Source organism: Eucyclogobius newberryi, unplaced genomic scaffold, assembly GCF_026437365.1.
Source record: "Eucyclogobius newberryi isolate DKJ021-1_F unplaced genomic scaffold, fEucNew1.0.hap1 SCAF_10, whole genome shotgun sequence".
Taxonomy (NCBI): Eukaryota; Metazoa; Chordata; class Actinopteri; order Gobiiformes; family Gobiidae; genus Eucyclogobius; species Eucyclogobius newberryi.
The window spans coordinates 15,233,314-15,246,332 of record NW_027315724.1 but is presented as its reverse complement, the minus strand read 5'-3'; the positions used below and the strand labels follow the sequence as shown (position 1 = coordinate 15,246,332).

Genomic DNA, 13,019 nt, shown 5'->3' with positions numbered 1-13,019 from the left:
TATTTCTCTTTGATGATCTAGTGCCTTTTCAGACTGAAGCGAGTCGTGGGCTAATGACAGATTTAGCCGCTGAAGCCCAAACCCGCGCCACATAATGCTCCAAATGACTTACTCGTAAACGTAAGTGGTCGGGAGGGTGGTGAAATTGGACACTTATTTAATAGCTTTTATGAAAGATTGAAAGTGATTTAGCTGCGCAAAGGTCACCGCTTCATGAGAGCGTCTTTGACCAAATCTGTTAAGCTCTTGACCTGCTGTCTGCTCAGTCGAATATTTGTAAAGAAATTGAAAAATGTATTATCTTAAGTGATTCAAGAGGATAGCGCTCGGGATTGTGTCGTCAAACATGATCATAATCTTCAGTTAGCCTAAAGTTAAAGGAGACATAATGTGCTTAGTATTAAACTACAACATAAGTAGGTCATCAGTGCATTTTGTTCATTCATTGTAATTGACTTAATCATAGAAACAGGTCTATTGGTTTCCTCTAGGACTGATAAGCCCCGCCCCCTCTTCATCGCGGCATTTCACCGTAACAAGCAGCAGATTGTCGTTTTGGAGGAGTGCCTACATTTTAGAGCCCTACATTTATCTCTCGGACTCAGAATTTTCTAATAATCACAACTAAAGTAGGCTACAGGGAAGTGGGCGGGGATAAGGGGGAGGTGAAAACTTGCAGAACAGTCCAGGATGAATGCATTCATTTGAATCAAAATACAACTTGATGTGGGAACACGTAACAAAGTTAAAAGCTCATTTAGCATAATATTGATTTAGCATAATATATACCCTTTAAACGAGAGATTTAAATATACTAAAGGTGTTTTATCCAAAAACATGGCAGCTTTTCTCATTAATGGTCGCTTTTTGACTTTAGATTTTGAGTTCTATACGCGGATGTGATGATAGTTTCAGCTTGGTCAAATTGTATTTTATATTAGGAGTGCGTTGTTGGTCTGTGGTCGGTGAACTGGTGGAAAAGAATGAAAAAGTAATGCCAACATTTTTAAAAATCACATATTTTCAACAGAAGTGTAATTTCGTAACATGCATTCTGCAGCTGGGTTAAAGGAGACATATTATGCAAACTCATCTTTAATGAGCTTTTTTGTTTCCTCACTATTCGTTTTTTGATGCATTATTTCTGAGTAATTGTACTGCAACTGAAGCTCAAGCACTCAGAAAATTCCTACTTATTTATGATTATTTGAAAGTTAAGATTCCAGGCGACACGTGTAGAGTTCTAAAACATCACAAGGACACACTTCAAACATAAAAACATGAAAACATACGACACTCTGCTGCTTGTTACGGGGAAAGGTCTCGATGAAGAGTTTTGGAAAGTCAATGGACCTGTTTCTATTAAGTTTAGATCAATATTGTAGTTTACAATGAACAAAATGTACGTTCAATATGTCATAGTTCAATACTAAATACGTGAAAAAAGCATAATATCTCTCACTAAAACTATAAATGCCGTATGAATGAGTGTTAGCGGCGCAGTGGGTTAAGCTCTCCAAACCAAAAGAAACTGTGATGGGCGTTAGGCAGAAGTTAATGAAGGAAGAGACCTTTAGTGACAGTTCGTAGAGGAAGCATTTAGCAGCGGAGACGTGCTGTTCTAATGCAGTCGAGTATTATACAAGTTGCTGTAAAGTGTTTCAGTTCTTTCATCCGTGACATACATTTCAGCCTTTACAAGTACTCCAAAATCAAACGCTCACAGTTTACAGTTATTTTAGTGCCACATCGCTTGAAACTCGCCGTCTTCTGTTTGACAAATACCGTGAAGCTGACGGAGAATCGTTGCACGAGACGAGACAGCTGCCTGGAAGTCGTGTGCGAGATCGTTTTCTTCTCCAGCGCCGCCGTTGCTTGTTTTTTAATGGCTCTGACTCAGCGCACGCACTCGCGCCCGTCTTGGTTCAGCTCTCTCCTCCCGTGCAACATTATGACTTGTGTCCTGTAAATTGCACAGCGTAGTCAGCGCATTGTGCCTTGTAATTCAACATCCACGCACAAACCTCGAGTGGTAAATACCCCTGACAAGTTCACCCACGCTGCTTTTTACGCCATCAATATTTCATCAAAGTGGGAGAGAAATACCGTGGTGATATAGGGGGATGAAACGGATGTTTTTTGTTCTTCTTTTCTCTTTTTTACGGTTTGATCTTTTGTCTTTGGTCAATGATCCTGAGCTTATTGTGCTCTGGAGCAGTGGCACTTCAGGGAATAAAACATGCAAACATCAACGCGCAATGATATGTTCACATTACTTTTTTCACATTACAAAGCTGATGTGTTCAAACAATTTCCCTTAAAAATCAATGTAGTTTAATACAAGTCAAGTCTAGATTATGGTAATTTGAGAAGTTGCAATTTATTTATTTGAAAAGGGTCATTACACATGAATCAACATCAAACAATGCAAATGTGCCCTCATTAGCTAATAAGATAGTCCCTTTGCCAGATGTGAAAAAAGACCTCCTAAAAGTGAGTACACGTAAAAATCACACAGCAAAAATGACAAAAATGTACGGTAAATCTTATATAAAGACAAATAGAAATATATATAATCTCACAAATCTGTCTTTCCAAAAGCCGCTTTTTGGCAATCTTTAAAGAGAAAATCATGAGGGAGACTCTCTAATGAGGAATGATGCCGCGTTCTCGCTCAGCCTCTGGTCACTCTGCACTTGCTGAATCGAGAGTTCACAAAGTCATTCAGTGAAAAAGGAGCTTATTATACATTAATTTAATAATATGGTCCCAGTTCAGTGAGTGTTTCTGCAGATGATGTCAGTAGTGATATCTGCTGTACAGGACACACGACTAACTCAGACTCGTGGAGCTTCTTCTCAGAGGCTGCTACACAGGTTTTCATCATTCCCATTTGTTTCCTTATGTAGCTCCACATTTTGTTTACGTCTTATAATATTTCAAAACATCCCTACATATTTTCAGCTGGAGTAAATTAACAACACATACTTACTAACCCTATTTTTAGTGCAAGATAAGCAGGGATCTGTTAGGCCAAATCGACTTTTAATGACTTTTTAACCATGTTATAATTGTTTTCTCTTCACATTTACACACTCAAAGCTGTATTTGGAGTGATTCATGGTAATCTTTATTCTGCTGCATTCAAGACGCCAATGTTACAAAAATTCACATTTTCTTACTTTTGTTTTCAGATTATTTTATTTTTCTTCCATACATACTTTACATCTAAGATTTAGCAGCGTTGTGTAGCAATGAAAAACCCACTGCTCGTGTGCGTCGGCATGGTCGTCAGGATTGCCTTTTTTGAATAAACCCACTAGGACATTGGGCACCTGGCTCCAAAGTGGGACTGTCCCAGGTAAATAAGGACGTCTGGTCCTCCCAAGCTACTACCAAAAACTGTGCAAGGTTACCCATTTTTTCTCATCAATGAAGTCAAATCTGTTTTGCCCCTGTGAAGATTATTGTAAAAGTTTCTATTAGGGTGAAAAATAGATTCCAGTGTGCTGTCTGCATTTGAATAGGAGCAGTGTGTGTGAAGTGTGCTTTACCATGCTAGTTGTTATTAGCTTTAATGTGACGGAAAAGTGCTTAAAAACACGTCGCGGTGCATAATTAGGATGCTTGGAATATGATAGATAAGTGAGGAATGCAAAACTATTTCCACTTTTCATATTTTTAAGATGGTCATAATCAGATGCAGCCCCTTTAACAGCACATTATGCAATATACAGTAGTTAATTGCAGATAAAGGCTATTTCAGATTTAAAATAACAAGTGATGTTTGGTACCACAACGTGCATGTACTGGCCTTTTCCTAACAGTTCAGGGACAATGGAGTGGCATTAGCAGTCCGCTCCTCACTCGGCCCAGTCCCAGCTCATTAGTGCTAATCTGCCTCGGCTTTTGGTGACACTTCTATCAAACGTCCCCACTCAGCTCTGGGGCCGGTCCGTCTCAGCAGGCCCTCTGTGCTCCACTCGGCTCTTATCTGCTCTCCAGCGCTGCGCCCGCCTTTGTCTACGCCCGTGTGGAGAGGACAGACTTTACAATCCCATTTGAGTCTCGCCGTTTCCATTCTAATCGTAAACTGCAGAGGCAAAATATGAACCAACAAGTATTTTCGCGTGACAGGATTATCGTAAGGACCTTTCAAAAAGCTTTTAGGTTATAAAGTCATTACTGTCAAAATGTCCTTACACCTGTTTGAAGACAGTGTTCTGAATGGTAAAATGGGCCCTCGGTGGTGCACTCGTTCACCGACTCGAAGCTCGGCTGTTCAAACCCCACTCTGACCGCTGCACACTGTTGTTGTGTCCAGGAGCAAGGTACTTCACTCACCTTTGAGCACAGATTAGCCTGGCCCCCTGGATCTGCATCGTTTGTGATGTTCGGAGGCTAAAGCTAACTCTGCCATTGAAAATACATACGTGCTAACTTGTGGAATGGCACCAGCTAATAGAATGAACTTATAAATGTCTTCATCATTTAATTCATGTTATTGGTTTAAACATTTATTTAGTTGGGGTTATTGTTTTGAAGCATTTAGTATTTTAGAGTTATATTATTTTTATCATGAGTAGAGCAAGAGAGTGTGTTTTAATGGTTTTCTGTGTAGCACTCAGTTTATAAAATGTGCTGTATAAGTAAAGTTACTAGGATTGGATTACATTAAGCTTAGTGTATTTTGACCGACAGCTTCAGTGCAGAAGAAGCTATTGATCATTGTTAACGAGGATTTTCATCTAAATTTCCCCAAAGATGCCATGATATGTTGTAATTATCCTGTGTTCTACCAAAGCGGTGGAATCCATACCTAAACATCTTATAATGTCACATATTAGTGGCTTTGGTTTGCTCAACAGTCAACAGCGAGGTCATTTAAGGCCCATGCCACGAGTCGTGATGCATTCAGTAATTAGGAGAACTCTGGATCAATACAGCCAAATGGAGGGAAACTGAGCGTAACAGAAACAACTGCCACAATATATTCCGGAAGAAACTTGTGAGGGAACAGAAACGTCAGAGGGTTTTAACTTCAACTTACAACTTGCAAATCAAGTCTGTACGTCTAATTTTTAGGGTAGCAGACAAGTCAGCGAAATATGTTTATTACTTGGCAGCAAAAGTGTCGTGCGATGGTAAATTTGGAGTGAAGCTCTCCTTTCGCTTACCACTCATTAGAGCAAAATATCCAACACAAGCGAGGCCCAAACTGTATCTATCTTTTCTGTCTAAAGTGCTGACTATTCTTATTACATTTTGCATATAAATGAATTGAGTGATTGCACGAGTCATCAAAAAAAAAAAATGCATTTTACATAGATTCAATCAGTCACATTAGCCATGTCGATATACTAGAATCCATCCAAAATGTTATTCCTTAGGGCCAATGTTCTACTGACACTGATAAGAAAATGAATACACAATATAATAAACTCTTATAGGCCTACATACCTTTTTGAAAAAACAATAACATTTATCTGATAGTTGAAACATTTATTACATTTACTATTTTAACTTAAAGGTGCACTACGTCACTTTTCCACCACCTGCTTGATGCTATTGCTTTGCCTTAAATGTTCCCCAGTCACCTGCTTGTGACTGTGAGAGACAAGTTTAATGTCTGAGTTTAATGTAAGTTTGTCATACTGTGGAACCCTAACCCCTGAAGTCAAGCTTTTCTTAACCAGAAAAGTTACATAGTGCCCCTTTAAGTGGACCTACTTTTTTACAATTCAAATGATGTCCGTGCAACAAACACACATCTCTCTCTTGAGTTTTGTTTAGAGGTTCTGTCTCGTCATGCAATATTCATAAAAACACAGCTACATAAGTGCATATTTGTGCAAAGTGTAGTTTAATTTTAAGAGAAAGAACTAAAACTGAATAAAAGCCTTAAACAAGAAGAGCACAACTTATGCTGGAATTGGTCCATTTAGAAAAGCATAAATGAAGGCCCTAAAAGTATCCATTAATTTAGTACGTGATCACAATAATACACATGTGAAGGACAAATGAGGAGCAGAGCACAGAGTTGATGTATTCCCAAGAGCCAGACTCTACTATAGTTGTCCCAGTGTGATATTTAAAATATATATTACTGGAGATAGTTCTTCAATGCAGGTTGACTGCCCCTAAACTGCATTGCTTTTTAAAACTGCTATTTAAGATTGTAATGAGCCTCTCAAGCACTACACTGTTAATTCACTCATTCCATACTTGGTGGTGTGAACTTCTTCTGTAGTCACAGCTGCCCTGGAGCAAATTGATGGAAGTGAGGCTGTCAATCCGCGCCATCGGCGACGCACGCACACACACACACACACACACACACAAAATTTATTACTGAATAATTATAATCTTTTTTTTTACACTTTCCAACCATATTATATCCATATATGTAGGATTGAGTTTTGTATTGTGTAGGAATATTGCAAGACGTTCCCAACAGACCCTCACAAAGCGCTTGGGTCTGCCAAGTCTGTCCGGTTCCTCCTCCCCCAGCGTCTCCAACTCACCTCCAGGTGGTGGTCGGTTGACAGCTCTGCCCCTCTCTTCACCCGAGTGTCCAAGACACGCGGCCGGAGGTCAGATGATACGACAACAAAGTTGATCGATTGACCTCCGGCCGAGGTGAGGCCGACTATATCTGGTCAATACCGCTCAACCTCCTGCACAAGCTCAGACTCTTTCCCCCCCAGCGAGGTGACATTCCATGTCCCCAGAGTTAGTCTCTGTGTCTGGAGATCTGGTCGTCGAGGCCCCTGCCGTCGACTGCCGCCCAGATCTTTCTGCACCGGCCCCTTATGGATCCTCCTGCGGGTGGCGGGCCCACGGGAGGGCGGCCCCACGTCGCTCTTTCGGGCTGTGCCCGGCCGGGCCCCTTGGGGAAAGACCCGGCCACCAGGCACTCGCCATCGAGCACCCATCCCAGGCCTGGCTCCAGCATGGGGGCCTGGTGACGCCGATCCGGGGACATAAACAGCCTTGTTATTGTTGTCATCAATGCCATAGCGATCGTCATTACTAAATATTATATCGTTTGAATGGGAAAAATGTTGCCTATAACAGGAAGCTGGAAGCCATGAATAGGCATAATGACATAAAGGTTTCATGTTTTGCCTGGATATTCTTTCAGTTTTTGTAAACTAAAGCCTTACATGCAAAACAGTCCAGAAAATAGAAAATAATTTCTCATTTTCAATAGAAAGATTACTTAATTTTGTACTTTCTCACTTCCTGTTTTTTATTTGCTCTTTTTTTCCAGTTCTTCACAGACCCCTGTGCCAGCAGCCCCTGTCTCCATGGCAACTGTAGCCATAGTGACGGCGATGCTGGAGAGCTGGCCTTCGCTTGTGAGTGCAGCGATGGATACGAGGGAGTGAGGTGTGATCAGATCCTGCTGGACCTTCCGCCCGCCGAATGGGAACCAGCCACCGCATCTGTGCCCGAACTCGCTACCCCGGTCGCCCCGACAACCACAGCCGCCACTCAGCCTCCCCAGCCAACCACTGTGCCTGCCATGCCCACTTTGCCGCCATGGCAACCCAAGTCAGGACAGAGGCTCCTGGTGGTGCCCTGGGAGGCGGATCGGGTATAAAACAAACCACACCCACCACGTTTACAGAGAACTCTGAGTGCGCTAAACAACCAGACTCATCTAGTCTACATCCAGCTATCAGAACCGAATATGTGTGCACAGGGCTGAGACGTTCAGGGCTGTCTAGTAATTTAGCTCTTGCACCAAAACTGCAATCATACAGATATAACCACGCTTTTAGTAAACATAGAAAATCTCTTTTACGTTGAGTATTTTCAGACAAACACTATGACCTGAATTAATCAAAACACACACTTCAATGGCATCAAATAAACAAATTCACTTTCTCAAATAAGCAACAATACTGTAGCGCTGCAATAACTTTGTTCTGTGATATATAACTCAGTACACTCAATATATCGATGAAGCAGCTGGAAACATTGATATTTGGATATTGTGGCACACCTGCTATACTCATCTGATGCTAATGTTATTTTTTTGACATTATTATAGTTAAATATTGTTACATCCACTTAATTGTTCCCAGAAACATTTACTAATACTCCTACAATGGTCTACAAATCCATCTCTACTTAAAAGTGACTTCATTGACATGTAAAGAAATGTATTGACAGTTTCAACATAACTTTTTCAAATTACAAACAGAGTGCGCAGGGTAATCAGGAGTAGTTGTTTGTATTATTCAAAGTGCTTGAATAAGTGATGTCGTGCTGTTGTGTTGCAGGTGACTGAGGGCCTGCACTGTTTAAGCCCCGAGCTGTGCGAGCTGACATCTGGAACCCTCACTCTGTCTCTGGAGGTCCCCGAGGAAACAGCCGTCAAGTAAGCCCACTCTCTCCACTGTTTATCACTCCACTGCCTCAAAGCAATGTCTTTATTATTTTGGATATTGTGTTTTATTTAATCATTTATAAACAAGGACTAGATAAACATAGTGATTTACTATTGCGGATTTATTCAACTTGAAATTCCTTTAGTTTTTCCAATGTTTTTGCATGTTTTTTATGGTATAAATTGGAAGAACAAATCAAACGTCCAGTTGGTATCTGATAAAAATAATTAAATAAAAGTATTACCTAAAGCAATAAAGTTGCTCGTGCTCCTACAGCGTTTCCATCCAGAGAAATGCAGGATCTCCGCCCTCAATCCAGTTGTCAAAAATGAAATTGATACCCAGATACTGAACAATACTAAAACTAGTATCGAAACTAAATGCTCATTTGAACAAGAACTGAAAAGAAAAATCACAAAAATAGGACAGAACTGGATTTTTCTGAATAGCTTTAAAATGGTCTTGATCTAAGTCAGAACTATGGTAAGACTGAAGAATCTACGACTATTTCATGTTAAAAATTATATTCTTTTAGCCAAAATAGAAGTGTTTAATATCATAATTGAATCAATGAGAGAGAAACGCACCGCTTTGCACCCTTCTGCACCCCTGAAGCCCCGAGCCTGCATTGTATCAAAGTTCTGATTGGTAAGCACTTCTTTTTTATCCAAAAGAGGTCAACAAACTGTCTGCGTCAGCTTTTTTTGATGCATTTTTGGAGAAAACAAACATGAGCTACGGTAAATTAGTGTTCCTCACTACAAAAGCACGCTGCACAAAACAACCTTGAAATAGAACTTCCCTTGCTCAGTATTTTGTGTTAATATGAAGCATCCTGAACACTGGCTACAACATCCCGCATCTGCATTCATCTTATTACACCGGTTTGAGAAGGATTTCCATAATATCGTTTGTCCGTAAACAATATTGGGTCTTGGTCTACGTGAGAAAATTAATTCTGAAGAAGAAATGTTGGATCAAGGTGAATTGCTTTATGTCCTTGATATTATTAAAAGGGTGAATTACTAATCAACAGCCATGACTTTGTTTACATCACAACAACAAGAACGTCCTCATCCAAAATGTGCAGCTATAAAATCAATACACAAATGACTACATGTTAGTTTCCTCCCACATTTTGGTAACACTTAATTTATACAGTTTATTAAGCATGATTCAGGCTTAGTAACAACTTAATTAAGGGGTCAAGAGTTTGGTTATTAATTAAGTGGTTACTAATGGTGTCAGTGGCTCTGGTCATGATCTGAAGACCTAAACATCCTTGGTTGAGCAGTCAGATCCACTGGCCACAGGTTGGCGGTGTGATTCCTGCTCCTTGGGCAAGACACTTAACCTTATCTGCGTACACTGGTGTGTTACTGTGTGTGTGAAGGGGTGCGAGGTTGGAAGAGGGCCGAATGTTTACCATTTAAGCCTGAATCATTCTTAATTATGTTGATTATGAATTAAGTCTTTGTTCATGCTAATAATGCTAATAATACTTATAATGCTAATAATGCATGTGTAGATGCTTTTTTCACTCTTTTGTCAAGTTCATTGGATGACTAGTGCATGCTGTTGCTATGCGTTACACATCAATACAGGCCAGCAGATTCACGTGTCGTGCCAATCACACAACATCTGTGTCAATCAATCAATCAATCAATCAATCAATTAATCAATCAATCAATCAATCAATCAAATCTTTCCCAACCTCCCTACCCCCTTATTCGTCTGACCCACACAGCTAAACAACCAGGCCCGGGTCTACAGGGGTGTAAAAGTGTTTATTGCAACCTTATTCAACAGTGAGGCTGAGTACAGATGAACTAGTTGAGGAAATATCATTGTCTGCTGTCTTCCCCATGAGCAGAGAGCCACAGGACACTTACACAGGGCCCAGAGGAGCCATGAGGCAAACACACCAAACCTCCTCCAGGGGCCGGTCCCTGTAGGCAGCCGGTAGTAACTTAGCTCCTGTTTCCTGTCAGAATTCCCATAGAAAAACAAAGCATACACTGAGCCGACATTTTGTTTGTGACTGGATGCCCTTCCTATGCTCAGGTAAGGTTGAAACCAGTGACTGTTCAGTTAGTGGGCGAGTGTTTACTCCACTGCACCACTTTCTGCCCCACTTTCACATTTCTGAATATAGAACACTTTATATATATATCTGCCCCCAAAAACTGTTCATGATTCCCGCCTGCAGTTGCTGACTCGATCCCTGGGGCTCTGTGGACTCCTGCACCTCGTTTCACCTGCAGCAGCGTGAGCCTGTCCATTCACTTATTATTTTGCGCCTTCAGCTCCACTGTCAGACCCAGAGTCACTTTAAATGAAAAATCTGGGACAGTTCTTGTCCTCCCCCTGTCTAATATATTATTTGATCCTGTAATTTACCTGCAAGTGCCAACATGACCTATAAAATGTCAGACTTTTTTGCCCTGACCTGATAAAATGTAATTGGTAATAGGTGGTATTTGACATTTGTGCGATCGTGTTTTCTGCTCGTGCTCGTTTTTACAGGTGGTTAAAGAATAGATAACCTACAAACTTGCAATATACCAATATGTATTATTAAATTGCAAGCGCAAATTGTTGTCTGGTCTAGAATTGTCCAGAAAAAATGTATTGCCAGACATGAATCAATACTAAAACTACATTCTCACTTGGACAAAAAAGAAAATAAACTAATAGTCTGCTTTTTATTCAACAAATCCTGATTATTTTGTATTATTTGAGGCTGTTGCTATCTGCTGTAATTATCAACTTGACAAGCGTCCTAAATACGCTCTTGAGCAACATGATCCTGTGCCACGCTGGGTCCTGTCGGTGGGATTTGGCTTCTCATTTTGAGCCGGGGGCCATAACGTGAAACAGACTGGCTTCATCAGCCAAACACCTTGTGGCCATTTTGGACCGGAGGATTTCCTCTTGATAGCTGTTATCCTTGGAGTCACGCTGGCAGCTTGGATCAGTCAGTGGATTCATCACTTATGTGCAAAATGAACTGTTCAAATAAAAAATGGATGCTTTACAGTGGAATGAACAAAGATCCAATAATACTGAAGGCTTAATCTCATTTATTTTTACATTAAAGGCAAGATTCAAACGTGTGCATTGATTTTTCTAATTTTAGATATTGAAACTGCAGTGCTGGAATGCAGTTGTTTTTTTTCACTTTTCATGCAGAGCAGGTCTTCTTAGATGCAAGTGTCTGCTCTTCTGTGTGACAAATGTACTGTAGGCTGTGTTTCAAATGCAATGCAACTGCAGGAACTATCTCTTTGAACGGCTGCTTAAAATAACTTCATACAGTAAATGTAGTTTACTTTTTTGAGGCTTTAAACAATGTTGTATCCACATCTAAAACATACCCAACATTGTGTCCATAGTTTCAATTTCAATTTTGGGCAATGACCTGAAATTATTCCTCTTAACGTGTTCCTAGAATCGAATTGTTCTCTGTGATGTCATTATAAGTGCTTATCTATATCTGTACAAGGGCAAAACAAATGTTGGTCAACTACAACTACAGGAAGTACTTTGTTGAAATTGGTAGCTGTGTCTCAGACCACATGACCCTGACCTGTGGAGTGTCCCAAGGGTCAGTCCTGGGTCCCCTTCTGTTCAACCTCTACATGCTGCCGTTAGGTCAGTTGATACGCAGTGAAAATGTGTCCTATCACAATTATGCAGACGACACTCAGATCTATGTTTCACTGACGTCAGGTGACTATGGACCAGTGGATTCACTCTGTCACTGCATCCAACAGATCAGTTTGTGGATGCAAAACAACTTTCTCCAGCTGAACTCAGACAAGACTGAAATAATCGTTTTTGGCCCACAGAAACAAAGAGAAAGTGTTAGCGGTCACCTCCAGAGTCTCGCTCTAAAACCTACAAACCAAATTAGAAATCTGGGGGTAATAATGGACTCAGACTTGAACTTTAATAGCCACGTCAAATCAATAACATCAGCAGCTTTTTACCATCTAATAAACATTTCCAAAATCAAAAATATAGTGTCAAAACCAGATTTAGAGAGACTTATCCATGCGTTTGTCTCCAGTAGATTAGACTACTGTAACGGCCTGCTCACTGGTCTCTCCAAACGAGCTGTAAAACAGCTGCAGTACATCCAGAACGCTGCTGCTCGGGTCCTGACTAGAACCAGGAAGTATGATCACATTAGTCCTGTTCTCAGGTCTCTGCACTGGCTCCTGTGGCTCAGAGAATAGACTTTAAAGCAGCTCTGCTTGTGTACAAGTCTCTCCATGGCCTAGCACCAAAGTACATCTTGGATATGTTAGTGCCATATGAACCATCTCTGACTCTGAGGACCTCAAGGACCGGCCTCCTGCTGGTGCCCAGAGTCAGGACAAAACATGGGGAATCTGCGTTTCAGTTTTATGCAGCTAAAATCTGGAACAGTCTTCCTGAAGATGTGAGACAGGCTTCTACTCTGACAATGTTCAAATCTAAGCTAAAAACAGTTTTGTTTAGCTGCGCCTATGACTTAAAGGATTTTTTCTTTGCACTCTTCTCTTTTGTTTGTGATTTTATTAGTTTAAACAATCAGTTGGATTGATAATTTTTAATTTAGTTAATTTTATTGTA

The 13,019-nt window shown here is 40.6% G+C and overlaps 1 protein-coding gene across 2 annotated transcripts in view; it reads left to right on the top strand.

Annotated features, from left to right (window-relative positions):
• Positions 1-13,019, top strand: part of dner (delta/notch-like EGF repeat containing) — an 86,161-nt gene that overhangs the window by 38,114 nt on the left and 35,028 nt on the right. For both annotated transcript variants that reach the window (XM_072461791.1, XM_072461792.1), the window contains exons 2-3: positions 7,274-7,600; positions 8,292-8,389. In XM_072461791.1, the coding sequence (XP_072317892.1) occupies positions 7,274-7,600; positions 8,292-8,389 (425 nt within the window). The remainder of the gene's footprint in view (positions 1-7,273; positions 7,601-8,291; positions 8,390-13,019) is intronic.